Source organism: Saccopteryx leptura, chromosome 3, assembly GCF_036850995.1.
Source record: "Saccopteryx leptura isolate mSacLep1 chromosome 3, mSacLep1_pri_phased_curated, whole genome shotgun sequence".
Lineage (NCBI taxonomy): Eukaryota > Metazoa > Chordata > Mammalia > Chiroptera > Emballonuridae > Saccopteryx > Saccopteryx leptura.
The window spans coordinates 87,222,408-87,246,844 of NC_089505.1; the positions used below are offsets into that span (position 1 = coordinate 87,222,408).

The 24,437-nt window shown below is 54.9% G+C and overlaps 3 protein-coding genes across 3 annotated transcripts in view; 2 read left to right on the forward strand and 1 right to left on the reverse strand.

The window, feature by feature from the left end:
• The window catches only part of NOL9 (nucleolar protein 9), a 21,768-nt gene extending 15,343 nt beyond the window's left edge, over positions 1 to 6,425 (reverse strand). Inside the window, exons 1-6 of the mRNA XM_066374915.1 lie at positions 6,025 to 6,425; positions 5,088 to 5,307; positions 3,972 to 4,099; positions 1,500 to 1,635; positions 1,264 to 1,360; positions 53 to 150 (exon numbers count right to left, since the gene is read on the reverse strand). Coding sequence (XP_066231012.1) covers positions 53 to 150; positions 1,264 to 1,360; positions 1,500 to 1,635; positions 3,972 to 4,099; positions 5,088 to 5,307; positions 6,025 to 6,408 — 1,063 coding nt within the window. The 5' untranslated portion in view covers positions 6,409 to 6,425. The remainder of the gene's footprint in view (positions 1 to 52; positions 151 to 1,263; positions 1,361 to 1,499; positions 1,636 to 3,971; positions 4,100 to 5,087; positions 5,308 to 6,024) is intronic.
• Positions 6,407 to 15,850, forward strand: TAS1R1 (taste 1 receptor member 1). The gene is given in 13 exon segments (XM_066372621.1): positions 6,407 to 6,567; positions 8,341 to 8,372; positions 8,375 to 8,465; positions 8,812 to 8,818; positions 11,057 to 11,126; positions 11,129 to 11,173; positions 11,176 to 11,241; positions 11,244 to 11,381; positions 12,882 to 13,037; positions 13,072 to 13,305; positions 13,496 to 13,612; positions 14,396 to 14,514; positions 15,602 to 15,850. Coding segments are annotated over 13 exon segments (1,485 nt in total).
• On the forward strand, positions 15,637 to 23,139 carry ZBTB48 (zinc finger and BTB domain containing 48). The gene is given in 13 exon segments (XM_066374916.1): positions 15,637 to 15,789; positions 16,032 to 16,236; positions 16,353 to 16,840; positions 16,843 to 17,048; positions 17,542 to 17,783; positions 19,847 to 19,958; positions 20,570 to 20,662; positions 20,998 to 21,084; positions 21,273 to 21,427; positions 21,867 to 22,003; positions 22,086 to 22,250; positions 22,642 to 22,730; positions 22,805 to 23,139. Coding segments are annotated over 11 exon segments (2,064 nt in total). The 5' UTR covers positions 15,637 to 15,789; positions 16,032 to 16,236; positions 16,353 to 16,359; the 3' UTR covers positions 23,102 to 23,139.
• The last annotated feature ends 1,298 nt before the right edge of the window (positions 23,140 to 24,437 follow it).

The window sequence follows — 24,437 nt, forward strand, 5'->3', positions numbered from 1 at the left end:
TACTCTCGCATTTTTATAACACCAAGACATTTAAGAAATACGTAATACATACCTAGTACTGGTTCTGTAATATTAAGTAAAGAAATGCAACCTGGAGGAGTAAACTCTGTCTGTCCAAGATCACATTCCAAATAGTCAACACAGGAAATACTGAAAGATTAAAAGAAAATCTTAACTAGCATTACAATGTTGAAAGGATAAAACAGATCTTAAATATTTTATGTACGACTGAGTGGAACAACAAATGAATGCTTCCTTTCCCCCTCCCCACTCTGTCTCTCTAAAAATCAATAAAAATTCAGCCCTGGTGGGACAGCTCGGTTGGTTGGAGCACTGTCCCAGAGCACAGAGGTTGCTAGTTTGATTCCCCGGTTAGGGAACATACAGGAGCAGTCTGATGTCCTTCCTGTCTCTCTCTCTCTCTCATTCCCTCTCTCCTTAAAAAAAAAGATTTTATCTGATACAGTCATAATTCATCCTAGACAGACTGGTCAGTGGAATGCTCAATTCATATTCAAAACAAAACAAAACATGTAGAGGCCCTGACCATTGGCTCAACTGTAGAACGTCAGCCTGGTGTGTGGAAGTCCCAGGTTAGATTCCCAATCTGGGCACACAGAAGTGACCAACTGCTTCTCAATGCCCCGCCCTACACCTGCAGCCATGGCTCGATTGGTTAGAGCTGGTTGGCCTTGGGTGCTAAGGATGGCTCTGTGGGGTCTCTGCCTTAGATGCTAAAATAGCTCCGTTGCTGAGCAACAGAGCAACACCCAAGATGGGTAGAGCATCGCCCCCTAGTGGGCTTTCCAGGTAAATCCCGGTCAGGGAGCATGTGGAAGTCTGTCTCTCTGCCTCCCATGCTCTCACTTAAAAAAAAAAAAAAAAGTAGAGAACATGTGATGGGGTCACAGTGTCCGTTCATAACGTGGTACAACTTGATCTTACCCTAAATCTTACCTTTAAAAGACAGCAGAATTTACCCCTACTCTGAATCTCAGGGTATGGACAAAGACACATTCTGAGACCAAGTGACCCCTCCTACAAGCTCACTGACAGGCAAGATCAGTACACCCAGGACACTGTCACCTTACTCCAGAACACAGTGGAACAGCCCACATCATCACTCAACTGAGCTGCTTGGTACAGTTATAAATAATCCCTTCTTAGAAGTCAAGAGGCATTCCCACCCAGTTTCTTAAATCAAAACTCCTACTTCATGCCCCAAATCTAACAAGTCAAAACAAAAACAAAAAACTCACTTACCTATTTAACAACTGGTTAATCAGGTATCTATTAAATGTTGACTTTCCAACGTCCTGAGCTCCACAAACCAGAATGACAGAGCAGCCATCTACTTCCTCTGGAGATGAGACAAACAGCAACCCTAGCATTAGCCTCCTTCTTTTTTTTTTAGCTATCTTCTTTAGGATTCTAATCATACCCAGGAATCCTCTGAGACTCTAGCAGAAAACACTCTAATTTATCAACCTGTCACTTACCACAGGAGACGCTGACTAACTCTTCCAAGGCAGAAAGGAAACTTTCGGTTAAACGCAGCCCGTTTTTTTTCTTCTCTTTTCTGATGCCAATAGACCTCAGGGCGAAATACTCAGAGCCAATCTGGAAAGTGGGGCTCTGAAATTAACAACGCAAACTTTTAGGAAAGGTGAAAACAAATGCACCCTTTCTTCCCTTAAGTTCTAAATTTATAAGCCTCATCCAGTTGTACGCTACAAAAGATAAACTTGACGCCTCCTTTTCTCACCCCCGCCACATCCAACACTTCAGCAAGGCTTGTCAGCTGTCTGCCTAAAGTCACCCAACGTCTGTTTTCAAGCATGTATGTATGAGTGGCCATCAGCTCTGCAGGACATCCAGGGAAACAGAGAATGTGCGGAAATTGAAAAGTGACTGCCAGAAGAAAAATGCAGAAGATCCCAGTCACAGGGCAGCCTGGCGACTTGAAATAGCCAAGCCAACACCCCAAAACAAAGCAAAAAAGACCAGAAATATATACAGACAGAGTTGAAAGGATGTGGAAGGCAGGCCCACGAATTCCAACAGGGTGCATTTGTTTTCACCTTTCCTGCCCAGACAAGGCAGGAAAACCGCCTGAGGGATGGAGAAAGCACGTGAGACATTCATGGAATAAGGCCACTGTGTGGAAGAGGATCAAGGAAGAAACCCACCCAGGATCACAACTCACTGACTCTCAAAATAAAGACGTCACGCCTGACCTGTGGTGGCGCAGTAGATAAAGCATCGACCTGGAAATGCTGAGGTCGCCGGTTCGAAACCTTGGGCTTGCCTGGTCAAGGCACATATGGGAGTTGATGCTTCCAGCTCCTCCCCCTTCTCTCTCTCTGTCTCTCCTCTCTCTCTCTCTCTCTGTGTCTCTCCCTCTCCTCTCTAAAATGAATAAATAAAAAATTTTAATAAAAAAAAAAAAATAAATAAAAATAAAGACGTCACAAAGGGAATGGGAGTCCATCCGCCGGGCATTAAGACTTCCTATCAGCAACTCTGGAGTCCAGAAAACAATGGAGCAGGCATCACTGACCACACCTTCTGTCTCAGGGAGCCCAGTTCTCAGGCACGCCTCGGTGCTCAGACCTTGAACCTTCTGGTTTCTACCTGTATCAACTCCCTCAGTGCTACTGTCCCACCTCAAGGCCTTCGGAACCCTCTTCAGCTGAAGGCTCCCAAATTTACATTTCCAACCTCTTCTCTGAACTCAACTCTCAACATCTAACAGGCATCTCAAGGTTCACACGTCTACATCCCCTCCTGTAGTTGTGCTCATCCCGGTTAATGGCAACTCCAAAGCCTAGTTTGTCCTGGATTCTTCCTCATACCTCCCCATCCAGTCTGTCTAATAATCTTTTTTTTTTTACAGAGACAGAGCGAGAGTCAGAGAGAGGGACAGATAGGGGCAGACAGTAACACAGAAAGATGAGAAACATCAATCATCAGTTTTTCGTTGTGGCACTTTAGTTGCTCATTGATTGCTTTCTCATATGTGCCTTAACCGTGGGGCTACAGCAGACTGAGTAACCCCTTGCTCAAGCCAGAAACCCTGGGTCCAAGCTGGTGACCTCAGGGTCTTGAACCTGGCTCCTTCGCATCCCAGTCTGACGCTCTATCCACTGCGCCACCGCCTGGTCAGGCTGTCTAACAATCTTATGGATTAGATTCAATTTATTAGCCCATGGGAGGCAATTATAGTGACAACCTGACTTTAAAAATTAGTAACACAGCCAGCAAAACATATATGTGAGAAAAGGGAGAGATGGGAAAAAGTGTAAGTACATCTAAATTGTTCACGATTTAGAGAAAACTTAACACTGTCTGAGGTTAATAAGTCGAGATACAAAGATAACCATTTAAAAACAAAATGCCGCCTGACCAGGTGGTGGTGCAGCGGATAGTGTGTTGGACCCCAGGTTCAAGACCCTGAGGTCGCCAGCTTGAGCATGGGCTCATTTGGTTTGAGCAAAGCTCACCAGCTTGGACCCAGGGTTGCTGGCTTGAGCAAGGGGTCACTTGGTCTGCTGTAGCCCCACGGTCAAGGCACATATGAGAAAGCAATCAATGAACAACTAAAGTGCCACAACGAAAAACTAATGATTGATGCTTCTCATCTCTCTCCTTCCCTGTCTGTCCCTCTTTCTCTCTCTGACTCTCAATCTGTCTCTGAAAAAAAAAAAAAAATTAAAAAAAAAAATGCCAAAGGCATATAATCAATGAAATGATGGCTTCTTCTGAGGAATGAAACTAAGGGGGGGGGGGGTAAGAGACATTTTTCATGATACACCTTTCTATACAGACTATTGTTATGTACACATGTATTACAACCTATAGGACATCCAGCACAAGACAGTCTGATTTCCGAAGGGTCACCCCACACAGTCACTGCATGTCACCGTTTTGGTGAAAGGAATTAGCAAAACTCTGAACAAAAACTGGTTTACCTCTTGCAGGAAAACATTAGATAAACCTGGGTGGCTATTTATGAAGTTTACGGTGGAGGTTTTCAGATTTTCCAGCATCACGATGGAACACAGAGGAGAAAAATTCTTCATCAACCAACTTCTGTCATCTGTAAAGAGAAAACTAAACTACCTTACAAAGAGTAACTCCATTAAACTTCATGCCCCTTAGGATAACCAGTTCCTCGACTGAACTGTAAACTTTTTGAGGGTAGGAATCAAGTTTGAGAGTCTCTTTCAGGAGGCCACCCTGCATAATAGGATCGCACCTGTGCTGAGAAGTCAGTTCAGGTTTGCTACTGACTCCCTGGGTGGCCTTGGGCAACTTTTCTCTTTTTTTTTTTTCCTTTTCATTTTTCTGAAGCTGGAAACAGGGAGAGACAGTCTGACAGACTCCCGCATGCGCCCGACCGGGATCCACCCAGCACGCCCACCATGGGGCGATGCTCTGCCCATCCTGGGCGTCACCATGTTGCGACCAGAGCCACTCTAGCGCCTGAGGCAGAGGCCACAGAGCCATCCCCAGCGCCCGGGCCATTTTTGCTCCAATGGAGCCTTGGCTGCGGGAGGGGAAGAGAGAGACAGAGAGGAAAGCGCGGCGGAGGGGTGGAGAAGCAAATGGGCGCTTCTCCTGTGTGCCCTGGCCGGAATCGAACCCGGGTCCTCCGCACGCTAGGCCGACGCTCTACCGCTGAGCCAACCGGCCAGGGCCAACTTTTCTCATCTGTAAAACAGTGAAATGGTTTCCTTCTCAGGACCTCTGTGAGGGTTTAAAGAGACAGTCAAGTGTACACTGTCTAGGCCAGTGGTCAGCAAACCAGGGCTCACGAGCCACATGTGACCTAATAGCATGCGATGCAAAGGCCAGCTTAGGAGCACCCTAATTAAGTTAATAACAATGTACCTACTTGTATAGTTTAAGTTTAAAAAATTTGGCTCTCAAAAGAAATTTCAATCTCTGTACTGTTGATATTTGGCTCTGTTGACTAGTGAGTTTGCTGACCACTGGTCTAGGCCATAGTACACACATCTAAAGGTTATTAGCCTTAGTATATAGTGCATTGTCTCAGTAAATTCTCCTGTTCTTTTCTTCATTACCCTGGTTAAGATGAGCTTTGAGCAAGGTTCGGGCTTCCTTCTTCATCTCCCTCTTGCTCTTCGCAGGCATAGAGTAAGGAACTGCGTTGATAGTGAGGCGAGAGTGGGTGTAGGTAGAGAAGACGTCTTGGGGAGGCTGGCCTTGGCTAATGGTAAAACCAAACACCTGCACCTGGCCATACAGGCAAGTCAGCCGGCAAATCCCGCTAAAAGTAAAACCCTAGCCAGCCGGGAAAAGAAAAGAAAGGAAGTAACAACATTACAGATCCTGTTAGTAATGACTGAAATCTTCTAAAACCTTAATTGCTATTCACATATCAAAAAGTGACAGGTTTCTAAATAAGAGAATACATTATCTTAAACTCTAAGGACTATCAGGTACTTAAAATGTTTCTGACATAATATCAGCTACAGACGCATAAAAAACAAAGAGGCGGGGAGGGAGGCACGACACACCCTGCTGTCCTCATGGCTCCCCATCCTGCCCACTGCCTACCAAGTCTCTGCGTTCCTGAGTTTTCTCTTCCCTCCTGCCCTGGAGGGGGACCTCCCAGACCAGGAGCCTTGCAATCAGGCTGCGGGGGTTCAGATCCTAGCTCTGCCGTGTTCCTTTTGGCAAGATACCTAAGCTAAACCTCCGTTCCTTCCTCTGTAAACACAGTAATAGCGGTAATGACTCTACGAGAGCTGGGACTATTAAATGGGCTCATACACCCAAAACACTTGAACACTTTTTATTACTCAGCACCCAGCAAATGCGATGTTACTATAATCACTACTGTTAAAGTCTGAAGGCCTAGATAAGCCTCGGCAAAGTGCTTCTTAGCCTCTGCTCGGCACCATCGCCAAGAAAACCCGAGGAGGGGAAACAGTCTCCCCCACCGGGGCCGCGTCTCCGCCCTCCCTCTCTGTCCTCCGGGCTCTCGGGGCGACTCACCCGCTCCACCGGCAGCAGCAGCACCCCGCGGCCCGGGCCGGCCGGCCGCAGTGGCGGGATGGGGAGGCTCGCGGAGCAACCCTGGATGGGGTCTTCGTCGGAAGTCGGGCTCGTCGGAGGGCTGGGAGGCCGGCTGGGGGCCGCTGTCTTGGGCCTCACGACCGCAGCCGCGCGCGGCGCCAGGCAGCCGCCCTCCCGCCAGTCCGCATCGGCCGCTTGAGCCTGCAGCAGCCGCCGCCGCAGGCGCCTTCGGCCGCACCAGCGCAGGACCCGGAGCCGGCAGCGGGGCCGGCGGCTGAGGATGAGCTGAGGCCGGGCCTTGCGGGCCCGCGCCCACGAGGAACGTAAGGGACCCCGCTTTTGCAGCGGGACAGTGTCCGCCATGCTGGCCGCCAATGCGGGCGGCGCGAAACTCTCGCGAGGTCTCGTCGCTCCTCCCCTTGGCCGGTCAAGAGACCCGGGAGCCGCGGGCGCCCTCTGCCGGCAGTCTCGGCAGCGCACCCGATCCTCGGCTGCTTCCTCGAAGGCTCCCCGTAGGCCTGCGTGAGGGGTTCCGGGGGCGGTCCCACTGATTGTATTTACATTATGCAAAAGTACACCCGGCGGCGTAGAGAGGGAACGCCGGATACCTGACCCCAAGTCCTAGGCTACCTCTCTGGAAATCCACCTGGGATAATTTTTTTTTTTCCCTGCAGAAATAGCTCCTGGATTGATAGTGTAAACAAAACCCGTCTATTTGCATACGGTGTTTGCCTGTATTTGTCTTTGGGCTGAAGGGAAGCAACCCTGGATAACCAGGCAAAATCACGGTGAGTCACTCAGAATTTGTGAAAGAACACAGGATTAGCAGGAAGGGAAGTCACCTCAGAGCTATGTCTCCTTTACTAAACTGAGGCCCAGACGAAAGGTTCTAAAAACTGGCAGCTCTTGTCTGGCTTGTGGTGGTTGCTGTGGATAGAGCCTAGACCTGGAGCACTGAGGTCATCAGTTTGAAACCCTTGGTTTGCCAGGTCTCAAGGTACATATGACAAGCAACCAATAAACAGCAAAAGTGAAGCATCTATGAGTTAATATTTCTCGTCCCCCCCCCCGTAAAATCAATAAATAAAATCTTTTATTTTATCTTTTTTATTAAGTGAGATGCTGGGAGGCAGAGACACAGACACCCACATGGTCTCCACCCAGCAAACTCCCTAGAGGGCGACGCTCTGCCCATCTAGGGCTGTTGCTCCATAACCAAGCTATTTCAGCTCTTGAAGCAAGGCCATGGACCCATCCTCAGTGTCTGGGGCCAAGTTGCTCAACAATGGAGCCATAACTGTGGGGGAAGGAGGAGGAGGATGAGAGGAGGAGGAGGAGGGGAGAGAGAGAGAGAGAGAGAGAGAGGGAGGGAGGAAGGGAGGGAGAGGCAGGGAGGGAGAGAAGGGGGAGAGGTGGAAAAGCAGATGGGCGCTTCTCTTGTGTGCCTGGATCCAGAATTGAACTGGGGACATCCACACGCCAGGCAGACACTCTACCGCTGAGCCAACCAGCTAGAGCTTGAATAAATAAAATCTTAAAGCAAAAAAAAACAAAACTGGCAGCTCTTGATAGCAACCCTCCACACTCCAAAAGGTCCCCTCAAGAAATTGTGACCCGCCTGACCAGGTGGTGGCGCAGTGGATAGAGCTTCGGACTGGGATGTGGAAGGACCCAGGTTCGAGACCCCGAGGTCGCCAGCTTGAGCGCGGGCTCATCTGGCTTGAGCAAAGAGCTCACCAGCTTAGACCCAAGGTCGCTGGCTCCAGCAGGGGGTTACTCAGTCTGCTGAAGGCCCGCGGTCAAGGCACATGTGAGAAAGCAATCATTGAACAACTAAGAAGTCGCAACGCGCAACGAGAAACTGATGATTGATGCTTCTCATCTCTCTCCGTTCCTGTCTGTCTGTTCCTGTCTATCTCTGCCTCTGTAAAAAAAAAAAAAAAAAAAAAAAAAAAGAAAGAAATTGTGACCCTGCCTCCCTCTGCACCACCACCCAAAAAAAATATGCTAGGGCCAGCTGAAGCCACAGGCAGGAAGAACAGAACCCACAAGGTCCTTGGAGTCAGTGGGTGGCACGTGGTTTGCATCCATGCCTCCACCCAGCCCATTTCCTGAGTAGGACCCTGAGCTGGAAGCCAAGGACAGCTGGGTTCCAATCCCCTCCCTCTGTAACCACTGACCTGGTCAGAGGGCAAGGCTCGGCCATGGTGGCACAGGAGTGCCTGGCCAGCGCGTCACTCCAGAGGGTCCACCCGGCTGTCCTGCTGCTTTCCCTTTCCTGCGACTGCGTTTCAGCTGCCCCAACATGGAGTCTTCTCCTGACTTCAGCCTCCTGGGGCTGACCTCAGGGGAGACCTGTTCCCTCTTCACATTGACTGTCTGGGATTGAGACACAGACCCACAGTGACTCTCTGTGACAGGTGGGTGAAGGGTCAGTGGAGGTGTCACTCAGTGGGACTTGTGCCTCCAGGGTCCTCTGTCTGCCTCCTCAGCCAGGACCTTGCTGTGTCTGCCTCTGGGGTGGCCACTTGAACTGCCTCCAATATTTCCCCACCTTCAAGCCCCACCTGGACCTTCCCAGGCACTGTGGCCCAGTTTCCACTTTGTAACACATTCATTTGTCCTGGCTGTTGGAGTGCTTTGTGTTACAATCCCCTTCCAGTTATTTCCTGGCTTTGTGACATAACTAGACATCAAGGATTAAGCAAGTGTGGCCTTTCCTCTTTTCCATCTCCTCCCCACTTTCAAACTCCTCGTTCTCCCCAGTGGCAAGGTGAGGGTCCCCACGGGGAGGGAAGTGGAGACACACAGCCATAGATGATGCTTCAAGAGCTTAGCAAACATAAACTAGGTCGATGACTTCATGAAGTCCACAGTCCAGGTAGAGAACAGCTGCTTTTCTTGTAAAGAACAGAGTTGCTTATAGTTTGTGCAGATCACAGATTGGGGGGCGGGCAGGGGCTGGAGGATGCTACCAGGGCTTGGCAGCAGGATGCCCTAAACATGAAGCACACCTGACAGCTGGCCTGTGAGGAGGGTTCTGGAAGGTTCTGGCTCATGAGGAATGGCCCAAAGAACCATTCCTCTGACCTGGTCAGAGGGCAAGGCTCGGCCCAATGGAGCCTGGGAAGAGAAGATTTGTGGAAAGGAGAGGAACATAAAAATCGGCTTCAAGGCCCTGGCCGGTTGGCTCAGTGGTAGAGCGTCGGCCTGGTGTGCAGGAGTCCCAGGTTCGATTCCCGGCCAGGGCACACAGGAGAAGCGCCCATCTGCTTCTCCACCCCTCCCCCTCTCCTTCCTCTCTGTCTCTCTCTTCCCCTCCCGCAGCAGAGGCCCCATTGGAGCAAAGATGGCCCGGGTGCTAAGGATGGCTCTGTGGCCTCTGCCTCAGGTGCTAGAATGGCTCTGAATGCAACAGAGCAACGCCTCAGAGGGGCAGAGCATCGCCCCCCAGGTGAGCATGCCGGGTGGATCCCTGTTGGGCACATGCGGGAGTCTATCTGCCTCCCCGTTTCCAACTTCAGAAAAATACCAAAAAAAAAAAAAAATCGGCTTCAAAGAGCTGGAGGACTGTCACGGGCAGGGGGCACTGAGTTACCTCTAGGTGACTTAAGGACAGAAGTGAGAGAAATGATGGAAAACCCTCTATCAGGCTGAGAGGCTGAGGGCAGAACAGGCTGGTACACTCTTCTAGCAGGATTGAGTCACGTCCCCAGGGCACCCCTCTTGCGGTCCAGCCAGCAGTTCCCAAATAGGCCATGAGAAACGAGGCTCTCACCACATTCGCAAGTGTCTCGGTGAGAAGCACATGTTGAACGATGTTAAGCAGGTATGGTGGTTAATTTTATGTGTTAGCTTGGCTAGGGTATGGTGCCAGTTGTTTGATCAAACACCCGTCTCGATATTGCTGTAAAGGTATTTCTAGATGTGGTTAACATTTAAATCAATAGACTGAGTAAAGCAGATTGCCCTCCCTAATGTGGGTGGGCCTCATCCAATCAGTTGAAGACCTTACGAAAAAAGACTGTGGTCCCCATAAAAGGGAGGAATTCTGCCTTTGGACTCAAGATTGCAACATTAGCCTTGTGGGCATTTCCGGCCTCCCCCCTGAACTTTGGACTTTACCAGCACCCACAAGCACATGGGCCAATTCCATAAGATAAGCCTCTGTGTACAGGCTCGAGCAAAAGTATGCTTATGAATTGTTCATATGGGAAATAATACACTGATTAATAAATAATAATATAGGAATAAACTGTTTCACGGACTCATAACTATCAACAAACTTTTTTTTTTTTTTTGTATTTTTCTGAAGTTGGAAACGGGGGAGGCAGTCAGACTCCCACATGCGCCCCACCAGGATCCACCCGGCACGCCCACCAGGGGGCGATGCTCTGCCCATCTGGAGCATCGCTCTGTTGCAACCAGAGCCACTCCAGCGCCTGAGGCAGAGGCCACAGAGCCAAACTCAGTGCCCGGGCCAACTTTGCTCCAGTGGAGCCTTGGCTGCGGGAGGGGAAGAGAGAGACAGAGAGGAAGGAGAGGGGGAGGGGTGGAGAAGCAGATGGGCGCCTCTCCTGTGTGCCCTGGCCAGGAATTGAACCCGGGACTCCCGCACGCCAGGCCGAAGCTCTACCACTGAGCCAACCAGCCAAGGCCTATTGTCAACAAACTTTTGCCCCACCCTGCACACATCCCATTGGTTCTCTTTCTCTGAAGAACGCTGGAGAATACACCAGGTTTCTCTGCTACAGGACTCTGTGAGCCTCTCAGTGTTACTATGCCTTTCTGGGGGGACATGGTACATGCATTTCTCCAGGTTGTCCTCACCTCTCTGAAGTCCTGTTAATAGAACTGTGGGTATGGTACAGAGCCATGTGTTGAGGTCGTGGTGGAAGGGCACTGGACAGATAACTTCAGAGGTCCCTTTCTACCCCCCATACCTGGGATTCTTCCCACTCCTTGGCTAGGCTTTCCCTACAGGCCCAACTGCTTCAGCAGCCTTAGTTAGCACTTCCTCCGGGCTGTGCGGTTTGGCATGGAGGAGATAAAGGACTCCACAGCCCTGCTGTCCAGTGCCACTCTGGGTACAAGCTGCACAATGTGTGCTCAAAGTCGGCCAACATGTACCCATTCTGCCCAGGCTCTCCCCGCTGGGAACACACCACAGAGAGCCCCAGGGAAACCTTTCCCACCATTCCCCACAGCTGTGGCGGTGATTGGGACCATGCCCACCTACCATGCTGCTGCCAATGCACCCCTGCTGAGCCCCATCCTGGTGCCCCTGGTGAGCAAGAGCCCCCACAGTTTGCCCGTCTCCCCTTCTGGCGAGTCCAGTGTGGGCTGGGGCAGGTAGGTGGTCTGGCCCTGATCTCGTGGGTGGTTACTGCTCCTTAGTCACAACACAGAGGTGGTCCCTGCCCCTGGGGACCTCTGCCTCAGTGTTGCTTCGCCTCTAAGGGCTGCTTCCAGGTCTCCCTACCCCAGCACTCACGGGCAGACCCGTTCTTCTTTGAAACTTCTGTTCCCGTGTTTACCGGTCACCACCTCCTCTGCTTTCACCTTCTAAGTGCCAGGTTCATCGCCTTTTCTCCATGATCATTCCCACAGCTTTCATCAGACCACCATCCTCTCTCTTCTAGATGATTCCATCAGCCTCCTAGGGGTTCTCCCTGACTCTGGTCTGGAGCCTTTTCTAACATGTTTCTCACTGGAACCAGAGATACTGTACATTCCTAAACACAAGTCTGAACATACCACGTCGCTGTCCAAACCCTAGAGCAGGGGTCTCCAAACTTTTTACACAGGGGGCCAGTTCACTGTCCCTCAGACCATTGGAGGGCTGCCAAATACAGTGGTCCTCTCACTGACCACCAATGAAAGAGGTGCCCCTTCCAGAAGTGCAGTGGGGGCTGGATAAATGGCCTCAGGGGGCCGCATTGCGGCCCGTGGGCCGTAGTTTGGGGACGCCTGCCCTAGAGGCTCCCAGGATGATAGCTGAGGCCCCTGCCTGAACCACACACACCTGCTCAAGCTCTCCTTCCCAGCATCTGACCTCCAGCCAGCCGAGTGGAAGTCCCTGCAAGGTCCCGAACATACCACCCCATTTCACTTGCTGCGTGCTGGTGTTGTTCCCTCTAGTTTGCATTCATGACCTTTCCCCTCCGTCCACCAAGCAGAGTACCGTTCTTGTCACAGGAGCTTCCTCTGAGCCCTGCCCCTTTTTTATATATAATTCGTCAGCCTCCTATGTTGAGTAGTACTGTCCTTAAGAACCAGGGTTGGGGCCCTGGCCAGCTGGCTCAGTGGTAGAGCATTGGCCTGGCGTGCAGGAGTCCTGGGTTCGATTCCCGGCCAGGGCACACAGAAAAAGCGCCCATCTGCTTCTCCACCCCTCCCCCTCTCCTTCCTCTCTGTCTCTCTCTTCCCCTCCCGAAACAGAGGCTCCATTGGAGCAAAGTTGGCCCGGGCGCTGAGGATGGCTCCATGGCCTCTGCCTCAGGTGCTAGAATGGCTCTGGTTGCAACAGAGCAATGCCCCAGATGGGCGGAGCATCACCCCCTGGAGGGCATGCCGGTTGGATCCCAGTCGGGCGCATGCGGGAGTCTGTCTGACTGCCTCCCCGTTTCCAGCTTCAGAAAAATACAAAAATAAAACAAAACAAAACAAACAAACAAACAGAAAACCAGGGTTGGGACCTGTCTCCATCCTGTGTCCCCACAGCACAGGGCACTAAGGGTGCCCTCAGTCAAGTCTGATGCCACAGAACTCACTGAACTGAATCCCTGCAGACCAACTATAAGGCCTACAGTGAAATGATGGGTGGGAAGGGGCAGTAACCCTCTCTATGTGCACCATTCCCGGGGACAAGCGCCAGGTGGAGATCACGGTGCTGCTGCTACAGAGGTTCGGGTGGGTCTGTATCTTGTTGACGGGTGGTTACTCTGCCTACAGACAGCTAGGGCAATGTAGGTGCCCTTCTGGGTGGCCTAGTCCTCCAGCACCTGTACCCCTAGCTGTCTGTAGGAGGAGTAACCGTGCCCTCCTCTGCTTGGCCAGATGATGAGAGGATGCAGAACACGACCCTCCTCCTGACCTGAGCAAGAACCACTGTCATGGTCATTTCCTCTAGTAGGCAGCCGGCCAGGGTGTTCTCCAAGTCTGTGTTGCTGGCCACCCTGATTGCCAAGGTAGGGACTGCCTCAGAAAACTGGGCCATCTCCACACACATCAGCAGGGTGCCTGGGGTCAGGGGCACCAGTACTGCGCTGAGTGTGGCGATCCCACAGAGGTGTGTCTCTGGCCTGCAGGAGTTTGAAAAGGCCGATGCCTGGACAGACAACGGGGTCCCCGGGCCATGTGCCAGGGACTTCTGGTACAGCAGCACCAGCTCTGCAGACTGCTGGGCTTTCAGGGCGCAGAAGGTGCCCATGCTCTGAGTGTTCTCTAGGAGCTCTGTGTTTGGGGCTCTACACCGTGGCCCATGGCTTCCACGGGGTCCTGGGCTGCTGTGTCTCTGGCCCCTGTCCCAGAGGTTGAGTCTATCCCTGGCAGATAAGGCCGCCTGGTCCCTGCACAGCCTATCGGGATACTTTCTTTTTTTCTTTCTTTTTTTTTTTTTTACAGAGACAGACAGAGAGTTAGAGAGAGGGATAGATAGGGACAGACAGATAGGAACAGAGAGAGATGAGAAGCATCAATCATCAGTTTTTCGTTGCGACACCTTAGTTGTTCATTGATTGCTTTCTCATATGTGCCTTGACTGTGGGCCTTCAGCAGACCGAGTAACCCCTTGCTCAAGCCAGCGACCTTGGGTCCAAGCTGATGAGCTTTGCTCAAGCCAGATGAGCCCGCGCTCAAGCTGGTGACCTCGGGGTCTTGAACCTGGATCCTCTGCATCCCAGTCTGATGCTCTGTCCACTGTGCCACTGCCTGGTCAGGCTCAGGGTACTTTCTTGAGGGAAGCACGGTGGCTACTCGTTGGCCATTCTAATTGCTGGGGGTAGGGGACAAAAGCCAACAACTAGAGGGCTGATCCTTTCTCTTAGGTCTTTCTTCTCTGAATCTTGGCCCAGCCATTTTTAGCCTTGGAACCAGGGTCCTTTGTTAGAGGCGTGGGCAGGAGGGGCTCCCAGGTACCAGGCCATACGGCTCTACTCAGCCCTGCCAGAGCAGCTCCACAGGCTACCAGACAGAGGCCTGGTTGCTGTTGGTTCACACAGCCAGGGGCTCTGCCCTGGGAGTGAGTCAGGAGGGCAGGTACACAGATTCTGTTTTTAGTTCCACCTGTGAGTGTCCCTTGACTTGGGCCACTCCGTGCAGTTCTAGAACACCTATGGCTTTTTGCAAGTGCTTATGTCTGTGCGCTCCAGTGACTGTCTTGAAGGGTACCAGAGAGCAATTGCGGGTTTCTACCACTGTTGCTTCAGGTGTGTACTCTGGGAAGCCAGGACCTTCCTGAACAATAGGGTAAGAGATCAAATAAATGGGCAAACAACCTGGCACTCCTCGGGTCTGTAAAACAGCTGAAAGGACCTCCCTGACACAACATGTGTGCACACCTGACCCCAGAGGCAGGAGGGTTCCGGTCACTTTGCAACCGGGTAGGTGCAACGTGGAGGTTATCTGCCGCCAGACAATTCTGATCAAGCAGAAAGAAACAACCACAACAACCTCAGGCCAACTTTGCCCTTTATTAGACAGCTCCCAACCCAGCTCCTACAGATGCAATATTATCCTAACTTTAACCTCTTTATCCAAATGGAGGTAGCTATGTTCTCATGGTACCTTTCCATGCTATCTCTCTGTTGTCCATGCCAAAGAAAGCTAGTATCTTGAACAATCTGACCCGAATGCAGATACTAGGCATGTCTGAAGTAACAAAACAAAAACACAAAAAACCCCAGCATATTCCACCCAGAGATGTAAGGTCAATAGCAGAAAGAAAGAAATGGAGGTAGGTAAGGCTCAGCTCAGAGCTGGACTCCAGGGGCCACATTCTTTTCTTTTATTATCCCTGCTGACCAGAGAATGCATCTCTCTCTGTCCTCAGAGGGTCAGTTCAGAGAAAACAAAAAGCGGCAGTCAGGAAGGTGGATTTGCTTACTAGCAAGTGCTGGGGGGAGAGATGCAAATGCCACTTCTTTGGGGCTCGCTGCTCACATTGATCCCAGTCTCACTGGCCTGTGAGCAGAGCTACGAAGGTAAGGCCCTCCCTAAGGACCTCTTGGCTCTTCCTCGTTGGCTTAGGAAATGTGAGCACATATAAGAGTCTAGTCTGGGCTACCAATAAAGAGGTGACAGGTGCGTCTTGGTTGCGCTTACGGTCCGGGCTAGAGCGGGACGCTGCCTTTTCAAGCTTAAAAGCGCCCTAGCGGGCCAAAGCACTCAGAACCTGGAAACTCTGCCAGAGCCGAACTAAGACCAGGTGTCCAGATTGGCGTTGCTAGGCAACTGTGGAAGGCGGGCCCAATGCCGAAAGAACTGGGTGTGGCCCCGCCCCTTGATGTACCATTGGCCTGTTTTTCTTGGACCCGCCCCCAAATATGGCGCTAAGGTCCTGCGCCTGGAAAGCGTTCCGCCCCTGCGGGCGCACTCTGACGTCACGTCCGGCGGCGGTAACGTCCGCGTCTCCGTACGGTCCGTGGGGCATATAGGGCCTCAGCAGTTGGTCCGCCGGGTTGTAAGCGGATACTGTTTGGGACCAGTGGGGCTGGTGCAGGGAGAACCGGCCCGGGTGAGCAGGTCGGGGCGCGGGCAAGAGAGGGAAGGGCTGCGGGCTGCTGTGAGCGCTGACGGAGTATGACCGCTGGCGCCTTCCGCCCGGCCGCTCGGGACGTGTGGGCGCGGCGTGGGCTTCGCTCACCTGTACGCAGCCGCTGACCCCACCCCCACCCCTACCTGCCACGGGCACTCTGGCTGTGACAGGCCGATCAGTGCGTGCTAATCCCCTGCCTCCTTCCCCAAACTTTGATTCCTCCCAGCAGCGCCCCTTGACGACCCTGTTCTGTCTCCTGGCAAGCCATGCCTCTTCCCCCTACCTAGTTCCCTTGCTTCGCCGCCACCCACTCACTGTCTGGCCAACCCTAATGTGGGCTGCTCACCTGACCCCCACCCCCAGAGAGGCTTTCAGTCTGTTCCAGTCTCAGCACACACAGCGTAATCTTCATCTGAGCCCTCGTTTTGGTCCACGTGAGTATTTGAGCCAAGGCCACCTCCCCCTTTCCTGTTCTCCAACCCGACCGCTTTCTGTTTCACCCCTGGGTGGGGCTGGCCAGGGGTGTCACTCCTGCCTTCCTCCCCTCCAGGCAGACCATGGACGGTTCCTTCATCCAGCACAGTGTGAGGGTTCTGCAGGAGCTCAACAAGCAGAGAGAGAAGGGCCAGTACTGCGACGCCACCCTGGACGTGGGAGGCCTGGTGTTCAAGGCGCACTGGAGTGTCCTTGCCTGCTGCAGCCACTTCTTCCAGAGTCTCTATGGGGATGGCTCAGGGGGCAGTGTTGTCCTCCCTGCTGGCTTCGCTGAGATTTTTGGTCTCTTGTTGGACTTTTTCTACACCGGTCACCTCGCCCTCACGTCTGGGAACCGGGATCAAGTGCTCCTGGCCGCCAGGGAGCTGCGAGTGCCGGAGGCTGTGGAGCTGTGCCAGAGCTTCAAGCCCAAAACCCCAGGGGGACAGGCACCGAGTGGCCAGAGTGGGCTGGGGAAACCTGTCCCCCGGGATGTGAACAGCCACCTCAAGGAGCTGGCAGGCTTGGAGGAAGAGGAAGTTGCAAGGACTATGGGTCAGGTCCCGGGGATCAGGAGCTCAGCGGCAGTCACAGCCCTCAGCGGCCCCAGCTTGGTCTGCCTGCTCAGAATGAGAGCACCTCCTTCCTGCGTGGGAAGCTCAAGCAGGCCCTGAAACTCTGTCCCCTAGAGGACAAGGAGCCTGAGGATCGCGAAGCGCCCCCACGGCCCTTTGAGGCCGAAGGCACCGAGCTACAGGGCAGGAGTAACGAGGTACTGTGCCCAGGGTGCTGGACATGGGGAGGGAGGCATTGGGGGAAGAAACTGGCACTTTGCTGGCATAAGCGGGACCCCAAGGTAGAATCTCTGTTACACAGGTTTGAAATAAGCCTTTGCTAAACATAGGAAGGTGGCTCTGTCCTGCAGCCTCGGGCTGACTTTTGTCCAAGTCTTGAAGCTGTCCGTGGCTGCCAGCTTCTTGGGGAGGGGTGCGCAGCATCCGGGTTACAGGTGTTTCCCTAGGGTAGTGAAATCCAGCCACACTTCCAGTTCCCCACAGATAGAGCCACAGCCCTCTGAATGCGAGATTCTGATGCTGTCTGTCTTGCAATCTGGAAGGGAACAGTCACAGAGGGATTCACATGGGGATGTGCCTGGGTTGGGCCTTGGGAGGGGACTGGGTGGAACTGGCCGTCCTGTAGATGCACCCCAGAAGCCCTGTTGATCAACTTGGTGACGGTGTCCCCTCCTGCTGCCTCCTCTGTAGTGGGAAGTGGTGGTTCAAGTTGAGGACGACAGGGGTGGCGGCTGTGGTTCTGAGACGGAGACTGTGCTGACCAGGAGGAAGTCAGATGTCCTTAGAAACCCCTGTGCTGACGGGCCAGTGCTGAGCACGGGCGCCCTAGCAGCCGAGCCCCCTGGGAGCAGAAAGGGTACAGCGGTGCCGGTTGAATGCCCCACATGTCACAAAAGGTTTCTCAGCAAATATTACCTAAAAGTCCACAACAGGTAAACGTTCTGTTTTTCTGTTTGCTTTCCCTGCCTGCCATTCCCGTGGTGGGGGAGGGGTTCTGCGCTTCCCGCTTCTGGGCCATGTAGTGCCAGGGGCTCCATCTCAGACCCATGTAGTGCCTGGTGTGGGCATGTCTCTGATGGTCAGGGAGTGAGAACCTAGCCTTGGGTTGGATCCCTTTGTCCCCTCCTACTCTGGGCCCTCTGGTTAGAGTGGGTTTGTGGACATCTTGTCACCAGGTTCCACCCGCCGTGGACCTTGACCTCTGGCAGCTTCTGCCAAGGGGTTGAGAGAGGCCTGTGGCCCAGGCCCCACCTTAGGTTTTTCTGAAGCCTGACTGTGGGCGTTGGGCCAAGATGTTAATCTTTAGAGTTGGTGCTGCTTGTGTTTCTGGGGACATGTCAGCCTCAGGGTGTCAGTGGAGCATAAAAGACCCTTTGTCTAAAGCTGTAGTGTCCGATAAGGAAACCAAGTGCCACATGAAACTATTGCAACTTAAAAGTAATTACAATCAAATAAATTCAGACACACTAGCCACATTTCAAATGCTTAGCAGCCGTGTGTCCCTGGCTGCCAAGTCGGATTGCACAGGCACAGAGCGTTTTCATTGCTGCAGAGAGCTCTCTTGGAGGGCGCTGCTCCGGAGTTCCTGCCAGGGCTCCAGAGACAGCAGCTAGATGACATGCCAGCCAGTCCTGCCACTCCCTAGTCCAAGACATCCCTGCTCCACCGTGATGTGATTTCTTGCCAAGTTGGGCCACACGCATTGTCTCAGTGTGATCCTGTGGGAAGGCACTGGCGACTGACTGGAATTGGAGCTGGGAGGAGGGGAACCTGCCTCTCCTTGCTTTGGGAAAGGCCCTGTGGGGAGGCACCCTGGGGTGACACACATCTGCATGGTCAATCCCCATTGAAAGACTCAGGTGTAGGTACAGCTCCATCCCCACCTTGGGCTGCAGACTGCTGGACTAGCCCCGAGAACTGGGAGGGGGTTACAGCCACTGGAGATCATCACGATGGGTGGCAGAGGATGAGAGAAGCGTCTAGCCACTGGCAGGTTTAAAGAGCTCCGGGCGCCTCGTGGGCTCCTGGGTTGGCTCATTTAGTTCACTCACTTCATGGCTGTCTGCCAGTAGCTGACAGCGCTGCACTGGGTGCTTCGGAGACGTGCTTGGGAGATGTTAATGAACAAAACAAAGAGGCCTTGGGGACCTTGCCTTCCAGTGGGGCAGTGCAGACTGCCATCTGTCAGACAAGTCACTGTGCAGAGATGGAAGGTGGGAAGTGTCGCAGGAAAGAAAAAGGACAGCGGCGCCAAGGGCTGGGGAGTTCAGGGACAGGTCAGGCAGGGAGTTCTCCAAGTGGATGGCTGGGGCGGGGGTGCCTGGGCTGAGAGGGGAGTCAGGGCCGGGCTCGGGTGGGGGTGGGGGTGGGGGTGAGCTGGCAGGCTGGTGGGCAGTACGGTGGAGGGACTGGAGTGAGGCAGGGATGTGCCAGCCTTTCCTCAGGCCTTTCCTCAGGTGGGAATGGGAGGCATTGGAGGGTTCTGAGCAAAGTGGTGATGACATGTTTATGGGTCCCTCTGTGTTCTGAGAGAGGAGCCGGGACAGGGGCTGGGGGTGGGACTGAGCTGAAATTGACAGCTATTGGGAGGCAAGCGTGGAGCCAGACAGGTAGGAGGCTCAGGCAGCAGCCTGGACTGATGTGGCCACACTGGGGGTTCGTCGGGGAGAGGTGAAGTGGGCAGCTCTGACAAGTTTTGAAGGCGGAGCCCACAGATGTTCCAGGCAGGATGAGTGTGTTCCCCAGTGAGGCTGGATCTGGGGGTTATTTCTGCCTTCAAAGAGTTGGGCAAGCCTCTTGGGCCTGGAGCTGGGGCAGGGATGAGCAGGGGCCGGGGCTGGCCAGGGGCAGGGGCCGGGGTCAGGGCAGGAGGAGGCTCCCCCGCCCCCTGCCAGCTCAGCAGGCATGTGGTAAGCCAGCCAGGAGCCAGAGGAGGCATTGGGTGAGGATGGGGTAGCCGCTCAACCCCCATTCCCCCCGTGGCTTCTCCTGGCAGGAAGCACACTGGGGAGAAGCCCTTCGAGTGTCCCAAATGTGGGAAGTGTTACTTTCGGAAAGAGAACCTCCTGGAACACGAAGCCCGGAATTGTATGAACCGCTCAGAACAGGTACTTTTGGGTTGGCCCAGGTCCTGTGGGCAGGGGCTTGCTAGCCTTTGTGTTTCTGCCCTCGGGTGGGGCCCTCAGGAGACGTAGATGGGATAGTTAACTCCAGAGCTACAGGGTCCTCGAATGCCATAAAGTTGGCTCCCGGTATTATAGGGCCTTGGGGACTCAGGTCCTGAGAGTGGAAGGCACAGCCTAGGAGGCATTTTGGGTTTGCCTGCCAGGCCCCAGGCTTTGGAGAAGGGGCACCTTGGTTGGGGGGTGCCTTTTGGGAAAGGCCACCTGGCCATCCCTTTTACCCTCTGGCTGGCCCGCGTTGTAGGGCTGGTGGAAACTGGCCTTGTCTTCCTCAAGGCCTGTTTGCCAGGGGCAGGGGCTGCTGTTGGGAAGGCCGCTGGGCTCTGCCCCCAGCCTGCCAGCCCGAGAAGGGCCTGGTGTGGTGGGTTTGCAGCGTCAGGGCCAGGGCAGGCAGGTTACGTGTTGCCCTCTCCCACCCCAGCGGCCCCCTCCTCGGGCAGACTCCTCCCGGCAGCAAGTGGAAGCCCGGGCAGAGGCCGCCGTCGTGGGCAGAGGCCTCCCCTGATGCCGGCCCTGCTTGCCCCTCACACTGCCAGGTCTTCACATGCTCCGTGTGTCAGGAGACCTTCCGCCGGAGGATGGAGCTGCGGGTGCACATGGTGTCCCACACAGGGGAGATGCCCTACAAGGTCAGACTCGGCCTGTCCACAGGCCATGGGGCACCCCAGGTCCCTCCCACTGAGCTCTTTGTGTGGGGTGGTGTCAGGCGCCCCCCTCACCAGCTTCAAGGAGCCAGCCTTCCCTACCCACGCAGGGCCCCCACTTCCAGGCTGAGCCCTGCTTTCTCCATGGATGGCAGGCTCAGCATCCCTGTGGGTATGACATGGGGGCCTTCCCAGTGCACCCTTTGCCCAGGCCCAGGAGCTCCCAGCCTCTCGGGCTGGCCCTGTCCCCTGGTCCCCCATTGCGGGCCGGCTGGCGTGCGGTGCAGACTGCCTCAGGCGCCCGTGGGCCTGTTTTCCAGTGCTCCTCCTGCTCCCAGCAGTTCATGCAGAAGAAGGACTTGCAGAGTCACATGATCAAGCTGCACGGAGCCCCCAAGCCCCACGCCGTAAGTGCCAGCCCATGCCTGGGGTGGGGCTGGTGTGCTCTGACACTGGGACTAGCTGCTCCAGAAGGGTGGTTGTGGGGTTTCTGCCATGCATGGTGTCCCGGTGGCGTGTGTGGGCCTCCCAGAGCTGCCCTTCCCTGCCCTCACCCTGGCCCTGCCCCCTCTGCCCGGTCCCCTCTGCCCTGCAGTGTCCCACCTGTGCCAAGTGCTTCCTGTCCCGGACGGAACTGCAGCTGCACGAGGCTTTCAAGCACCGTGGGGAGAAGCTGTTTGTGTGCGAGGAGTGTGGGCATCGGGCCTCAAGCCGGAACGGCCTGCAGATGCACATCAAAGCCAAGCACAGGTGGGGCAGGCTCGCCTCTCCCCAGGGCTTGGCCCTGTGCTGGCGGTGGGCCAGGGAGTGGGCTTGGAAGGCAGAGGTTGCCAAGCTCACACGGGACAGAGTGCCCACCTCCCTGAGTGCAGGGGCATCAGAGGGATGAGTGAGTGTGCCAGGGAGAGAGGCTGGGGGCGGGGATGCCAGGCTAAGACAGACCTCTATACCCTGGGAAGATTTCAGTTTCCTGCGGCTCCGAGCTGGAGTTGGTGCCCCTTTCCTGATGCTGCTGCCCCAGCCCTCCTTGCTCCAGGCGGCTCCATGCGGCCTAGGCCTGTCCGGTGGCTCAAGCAGGCTAGCTTTGGCCTGGCCGTCTGTGGGTTAGGCCAGGAGGGCTCCCAGCTGCAGAGGAGCAAAGGGGCGCCCTCCCTCGGTGATGGTCTCTGCCCGTCCCTTGCCCCGACAGGAACGAGAGGCCGTATGTCTGTGAGTTCTGCAGCCACGCCTTCACACAGAAGGCCAATCTCAACATGCACCTGCGCACACACACAGGCGAGAAGCCTTTCCAGTGTCATCTCTGTGGCAAGACCTTCCGCACCCAAGGTGAGGCAGGCCTGTCCTGACCCTGGCTGTCCCTTTCCGACCCAGGGGCGAGGCCAGAGGCTGACCCCTTGTGTCCCCACAGCCAGCCTGGACAAGCACAATCGCACCCACACAGGAGAGAGGCCCTTCAGCTGTGAGTTCTGCGAGCAGCGCTTCACTGAGAAGGGGCCCCTGCTGAGGCATGTGGCCAGCCGCCACCAGGAGGGCCGCCCCCACTTCTGCCAGATCTGTGGGAAGACCTTCAAAGGTACCTGGGCTTTCAGAGGCCCTCACTGCTCCTCCTTTCCTGTAGGCTCTGCGTGGGGGAGAGGGCTAGCCCATCTCCATTTTTTGTCACCAGAGTTGGAGAGTCTGCACCAGGAGAGGCGGGGGGGAGCCTTGGCTTTTCCATGCTCCTCCTGGGCCTGTGGTTCTCTCCTGTTCCCCGTGGTTACCTGCTTTGACTCAAGCCGAGGAGGTGGAAGCTCCCCACTGTCCTGTGCAGTAGTGACCGGGGGGGGGGGGGCACTGTGGTCTGGCAGGGCCCCCAAGCAGCAGTTGAAAACCCAGAGGACACTCGGCTCAGGGCAGGATGCCACCATTTCCCCGTTTCCTGCCTTTCCTAATGCTTGTCCTGCTGGGGGCCTTCCCCCCTGCAGCGGTGGAGCAGCTGCGTGTGCACGTCCGGCGGCACAAGGGTATGAGGAAGTTCGAGTGCACCGAGTGTGGCTACAAGTTCACCCGGCAGGTAGGCGTGGGTCACCTCCTCCTGCCCCCCAGCCCCTCCAGCCCAGCCCTGAGCCCTGTCCCACCGCCCCCTAGGCTCACCTGCGCAGGCACATGGAGATCCACGACCGTGTGGATAACTACAACCCGCGGCAGCGGAAGCTCCGGAACCTGGTCATCGAGGACGAGAAAGTGGTGGTGGTGGCGCTCCAGCCGCCTGCTGAGCTGGAGGTGGGCTCGGCCGAGGTCATCGTGGAGTCCCTGGCCCAGGGTGGCCTGGCCACCCCGCTCCCCGCCCAGAGAATGTGTGCAGAGGAGGGCTTCCCGGGCCCGGGCGTCATGGAGCCCTCGCTCCTCATCACGGACGCCATTCCTGAGGACTGTGACACATAGCCCCCCCTCCGGCCCCCAATAAACCACATAGCTTTGGACTCAATTGTTTCAGCCCACCAAGCGGTCAGTCCCCAGGTCTCTCCAGGGCACGGTGCTTTCCCACCTCCTCCACTTCCAAGAGGTGGCTCCCAGGCTGATAGTCCTGCATCTGAGCCTAGCCACCTCCCACCTCACTGGACCTCAGCTGGGCGACACCTGGCAGTAGTTCTGGGGCCATCGGACCCAGGACAGGCATCTCCTACCCCTCAATCATTCCGTTTTAAGACGGGGTGAGGCCCGATCCAGCTGTGACATTCCTGTTTCCCAGCTGTGAGCTCCCAGCTCGTGGGGGCAGGATTCCTGATGGAGCCCATGGAGTCAGCCAGAGCCCCAGGCGGCCTCAAGGCTCCAGACTCCTGCCTAGTGTGTGGTCAAGCACAGCCGGGGGCCTGAGCAGTTGGGCTCATGGCTGAGCAAGGTCTAGACCCGGGCTGGCTACACAGATGGGCCCACAGACAGGACCTTCCCCTCCAGAGGGCGCAGCTTGGACAGCTTGTCCAGGAGGCCTGAAGCACAGGCAATGCCGGGCCCATCGTGAAACGGTGGGGTGGGGTGCCATTTGTCATTGGTGTTGGAGGAGGCAGGTTGCGTCCAACTTCCTTCTCCACTCATTTTTAGCTGTGTGTGACCCAGGGCAAGTTTCTAACTGCTTCGTTTGCTCATCTTTTCATGGAATTGGTATGCACATCACACAAGGAGATTGAGTGTGTGCCCACTGTGGCAGAGGCCCACCGCGAGCTAGCACACCACCCAGACCCACTCCCAGGTGGCTCCCTGCTGAACTTTCCTGCAGGTGCCACAGCCAGAATGCCAACAGGCCAAACCCGCAGGCCTCATGACCTTGCCCTGGGAGTCAGTGACTTCTGCCATGGACCCGAAGCACTTTGGGAAGGGTGTCAGAATGCCAGTTCACAGCTGCCCACCCAGAGGGGCATGCTGCAGCTCAGATTTTGGACACAGTGGTGATGGTCGTGACCCCAAGAGCCCAAGTGCAGCCAGAGTGGAGTCCCCTCCCAGGGGGCGTTCTGAAACAGCAGCCCCATGCTGTGTCAAGTTCCCCCTAGAGTTCGAGGGATGCCACCTTCTATTCTAGACCCAGAACCCATCTAACCATCTACTCTTTGACTGCCGGGGAGCCTCTTTTGGGTTTCAGACAGGCCAGCGGTGTGAGGAGCCTTTGCTAAGCTGCATGGCCCTGGGGACCCACTAGGCCTTTGGTTGAAGGGTTCCCCCATCCCCAGCCTATGTCTGAGGCACATCCATGCAGAGTCAAGATCAGGACGACACTCTCAGGAGG